The following is a 5196-nucleotide window of genomic DNA, read 5'->3' as shown; positions in this document are numbered from 1 at the left end:
ACCATGAAAAGACAAGGAAGAACTTTAAATGCATATTACTAAGTGAAAGAAGCCAATCTTAACAGTCTCTATACCAGCTATATGACATTCTGGATATGGTAAAATTGTGGAAACAGTAAAAAGATCACTGGTTACCAGGGGTTGATAGAGGAAGATGAATAAATGATGTACAAACAATTTTTAAGACACCAAAAATATCTAGATGATACTATAATGATGGATATACTTCATTATGCATTTGTCCAAACCCAGAGAATGTATAGCGCAAGGAGGGAATCTTAAACTATGGATTTGGTTGGGGTGATCATAATGTGTCAGTGTAGTTCATTAATTTTAATAAATGTACCATTCTGGTGGAAGATGTTGACCATGAGAGAGGCTATGCATGTGTGGGGGCAAAGGGTACATGAGAAACTTCTGCTAGTTGCCTCTCAATCTTGCTGTGAATCTAAACCACTACAAAAAAAAAAGTCTCTTTTTTTTAAGTGTACTTTATCACTCATGTGTTTTGTTTTATTATGACATTCTCACAAAAACTCTGCAAGGTAGTTGCATTTATCTAAATCACATTGTTACAAATGAAGAAAGTAAAACTCATAGATGGTAGTTAAGTTTTATAGTCTTCTGAAGGCAATAAATGATATAGCTTGGACTAGATTTGAGGTTTGTCTGACATCAAGTCTATGTTCTCTCTACTTTTCCAGGACTCAGCAAACTGCAGTCTATGGGCCCAATCGACTCACCACCTGTTCCAGTAGTAAGATTTTACTGGAATACAGCTAATTATTGTCTATGGCTGCTTTCATTACCACAACAGCAGAGTTGATTAATTCACACAGAAATCTTATGGCCTAAAATAGTTACTGTATAGCACTTTACAGGAAAAGTTTCCCAACCCCTGACCTACATACTGTGTCTTCTTAGGGTCAGTTTTCATCCTAAAACCTCTGTTTGAGTTCAAATTTTAATTATCCTTCAGGACACAACCAATACACAATTTATAGAATGCACTATATATTAAATATCACGATAAATACTGAAGATGGTTTAAAAATACATGTGACATAAAAAAATTATACTTTTATATTATAGTGTCATAGTAAATAACAGAATTAATCTCTAAGAAATAAAATCATTCTATTTGCCCACACTCATAGTTGACAATGAAAACAAAGTTTTCCAGATGATGAAATGTGTTTATTACCTAGCAAGGAGCAATGTATTAAATGAATATTCATTAGTTTCTGAACTCACTACAAACTAATGGCGTAAATACCAGCATTGTAAAAAATATTTAAAGTTACAAAATTATAAACTAAAATCAAAAAGTATTTCTAAGTATACACTTTTACAATTTAGAAAACTGAGGACAAGTATAAAGATATCGATTATCTGCACATCACTGATTCGGCATTCCAAATTTCATCTAAAAAGATCTAATTCACACTTTACAAAACCACTTGAAATTAAGTCATCACTTTTTCCTCTTGTAACACTCTTTAGTTCAATGATTTTCTGAAAATATGTCTTAAGATAGAAAAAGAAGAATTTAACTGAAGATTTGCAGTAAACTCAAGCCAATATAGAGTCTATGGACAATGAGAAAAAATAACATGAGAAGCATTTTTAAAAATCATTCCAAGTGTAACTCTTCTTCAGTGCATCCATGTTGGAGAGACAGTGTATCTGTCCTTCACCCACAGACACAGGCATAGCGCCCTTCGCCGCCCAATACGTTCATCCTCCACCTTATGCATACCCTGTGCTACTGCTGCTACAGCTGCCACCAGAGAATGTGGAAGAGCTTGGAGGAGCAGAAGAGAAAGAGGGAGAGGCAGAATAGGCCGAAAGTGAGCGTGTGCCTGCGGGAATGTGTCCATGTGGACGAGTGTTTGTCTATGTGTGTGTCTATTCCTTCCCCAAAGAAGCCGAAGGGATTTACAAAATAACACTCAACCAAGCACCGTTCAAGATAAGAAGAGCGTCAGGATCTGCATGAATACTACTAAGTGGCAATTTGGAACAAGTAGAAATCAGCACCCATCTCATTATTTAGTATGTGTGCCATTTGACAAATGAATTATATAAATGTCTCTGAGATATTAGTAGCAGGCGTCAAGCACTTTTGGGGGTAATTAATCTTCAGTTTACCAAGTAGTCACAATGATGAACTGTACCAAAGATTTTTCTGTCCTTTCCTTTTTAGGGTCACAGTAGGTCTCTTTTTACATATCCCAGGGCCATATCAAAGGTCTTATTTTAAAATGTGAATACACTAAAATTTGCCAATATTATTCATGATGATAAAAAATCAAAGGTCTATGAATGATTTCGATTCTTAAAAATGTTAATTATTTTTTGAGACTGACTTTTAAAAACTTTTCCTGAAATATAGTCACTTATACACAGAAGCATTCACACCAAAAAATGAAATCAGCTGAGAAAACAAATTATCTTCACTTTTTTACTATTGGCTCTAAATATATGCATTTATTTACTCACACAGTCCCCTGACTCAGTTTATCCTTTTGACAAGTGATGATGCAAAAATGAATCAAGCAAGAAATACCAGCCTTTAGAGCATCAATCATCATAACCCACCAGTCATAAATAAATATCAAAATGATATTTGGGGTTTACCTACCTACATAGAGAACACCCTCTTTTGTCTTTCCTGCGGCTTCTGCCACACCCTGTTTGGTTTTTTCAGCAGCAGCCACGACTCCCTCCTTGGCCTTTGAAAGTCCTTTCATGAATACATCCATGGCTAATGAATTCCTTTACTCTACACTGGAGAACACAAAATATAATTTCAATGAGAACTTGTGAGTAGAATATAATAAAATTAGAACCACCCAAGGTAAAAACCACAGAAAGACCAGTATAACTCCCAAAAGTGTGTGACACTTTTAACCATACTCTTATTTCAACCACTGGGTGGGGAAGGGGGAGCCTTTTTTTAGCTTTTGCATTAAAAATTTAGCATTCCTCATCCATCTTGGCTAGTAAAAGTCTAGGTGCCCAAACATGGATTAAGATGAATCATCTAGTTGTTCTTAATGTATCTTCGAAGTGTAGTTGCATGAAAAGATGGACCCCTCTTTGAACTTCCCAGAGTCCAAAGAGCGACAAGACAACTTAGAAGTATGGTTCAGGGGCACCTGGGTGGCTCAATCTGTTAAGCCTGTGACTTCCCCTGAGGCCATGATCTCACAGTTTGTGGGTTTCTGAGTTCGAGCCCCAGGCGGGCTTAGAGCTCTCTGCTGGCAGCTCACAGCCTGCTTCGGATTCCGTGTCTCCCTCTCTCTCTGTCCCTCCCCCACTCACGCTCAAAAATAAACATTAAAAAAAATCTTAAAAAATAAAAATAAGTATGGTTAAAAGATCACAGGAAAAGAAAATGAAAAGAAGCTAGAGGCATGGGGTCGGAGTCAGTCTTAAAATGAATTCCAGAAGAGGGCTAACTGGTTGATCCCGGAGAAGGGAGGGAAGAGAACTACTCACTCTGGGTGTGGCCCAACCTCAGGCCCACAACGAGCCCACCCGCACCCGTTCTAATCTACCCGACCATCCACGCTCGCCCCCAGCTATCTGCCAGGAGCAGGCTCCTGTGCACACTCGGGAACAGTCTCCTGACTCGCGCCTGCCACCTGAGGGGGCGTTCTCCGCGCGCCTGAATTCACCACCCACCAGGCACCCGCACCTGTTAACCCCTTACCACCTGTTGACCTGCCTTCCCTGCACTTCCATTTAATCATTTGCCAAACGCAGCTTGCTTGCTTGACCGAGAACGCTGAGAGGGCGGACTGGGGGATTTAAGGTAACAGAGAAATAAAAGTTGGCACCTCGCGCTCCATCGAGCATCCTCGCGTTTCCCCAGGGGAAAAGTGCACCCCGGAGCAGCAGCCTAACCTCTCGGTCTTTGGGGATGAGAAGAGCCGAGTCGGAAGCGAGAGGTCAACTTACTTTCGTCCAGCTCCCTGGAGAGATAGGGACCCACCTCGGAGAGACTTGACCCAGCGGGTCCTCATTGCAGCAACACCTCCCCCATCCCAGAAGCGCACGACTCCTCTCCCCCGGGTTTCCCCCAGCATTTCCAAAGCTGCCTGTTCGGATCCATTGGTCCTTACCTGAGTGCCTCTGATCCTCAGAAGTACAATTCCTCCCCACCCGCCCCTTACACAAAATTGTTCAAAACAATCCCCCGATGTTATTTAAATGGGAAGGGGGAGGATAAGAAGCGCACAGGAAGGGAGGAGGCGGCACCAGGACCCGGGTGGTCCCCAGAGGAGGCTGCCGTCAGCGCCGCCGGGTGATGAGAGGCTGGGGGCGTGGGAGGCGAACCCACGAACCTGTCGTCGAATTGCCACTCCCCGTCCCCCGCACAATTGGATCCGAGAGAAAGAGGCAGAGGGTCGGAAGGGAAGGCGGGGAGAGAGCGCCCAGGATGCCAAGGGCCGGCTCGGTCCTCGGGTCCGCCCTGCAGCTAGCACACACCTCGCCCCTCGTCTCGGCGCTGGGTCTCTCACCCCTTCGCTCGGGTCCCCTCTGGTCGTCGCGGTCTGCCTCCTCTTCCTCTCTCTCCTCCTCCTTCTCCTCCGCTCGCCGCCCCCGCAGCTGATTTGTCAGCGCCTCTCCCCGCCCTTCTCCCGGCGCTCGCCGCTTTCCCAGCCGCGTGCACTTCACTCCTCTCCTCGGATGGGGATGGGGGCCGGCGGAAGGCCGCACCTCCGGCTCCAGACGCCAGCCTGGCCCGAGGGTGGGGGGGTCGGGAGGTGGGGTAGTCTGCGCTTCCGCTCTAGTTCAGGATCAAGGGGACTCTCGTGGCGATCGGGAGCTGTTAGGCTGATGTTTCTCCCTCTTTCCCACCCCCCCTCCTTCGCTGTCTCCGCCTTCCCCTCTGGTTCCTCCCTGGACCCCCTTGTGGGAGCCAGCCTGGGGGAGCGGAGGCCTGGGAGCTTGACCACCAAAGATAGAGCCGTCCTCTTGGGAGGCTACCGAAGGAGGCAGGCGGCTCAGGAAGCCCTCCCAAGAAGAGCACGTTTCCCTGGGATCGCTGTGATTTTTATTAACGGCCGTAGGACACAATGTTTAAGACGCTTTTGTTCAAACATCCTTCAGATCTTCCCTTGCTCTTAACGTCAGGTGAGCTCGAAAGGGTCCGGCGGATGGAGAGGAGACTAGTAAGGAAGAGTT

The 5196-nt window shown here is 44.7% G+C and overlaps 1 protein-coding gene across 4 annotated transcripts in view; it reads right to left on the bottom strand.

Moving 5' to 3' along the window:
* The window catches only part of SNCA (synuclein alpha), a 157061-nt gene extending 152361 nt beyond the window's left edge, over positions 1-4700 (bottom strand). Inside the window, exons 1-2 of one of the 4 annotated variants that reach the window (XM_027060837.2) lie at positions 4530-4700; positions 2645-2790 (exon numbers count right to left, since the gene is read on the bottom strand). In XM_027060837.2, coding sequence (XP_026916638.1) covers positions 2645-2765 — 121 coding nt within the window. In that variant the 5' untranslated portion in view covers positions 2766-2790; positions 4530-4700. The other 3 variants (XM_027060836.2, XM_015075759.3, XM_027060838.2) reach the window with 3 other exon arrangements.
* Positions 4701-5196: the final 496 nt, after the last annotated feature.

Source organism: Acinonyx jubatus, chromosome B1 (genome assembly GCF_027475565.1).
Source record: "Acinonyx jubatus isolate Ajub_Pintada_27869175 chromosome B1, VMU_Ajub_asm_v1.0, whole genome shotgun sequence".
In the NCBI taxonomy this organism is placed as follows: domain Eukaryota; kingdom Metazoa; phylum Chordata; class Mammalia; order Carnivora; family Felidae; genus Acinonyx; species Acinonyx jubatus.
This window is presented reverse-complemented; position numbering and strand designations above follow the sequence as displayed.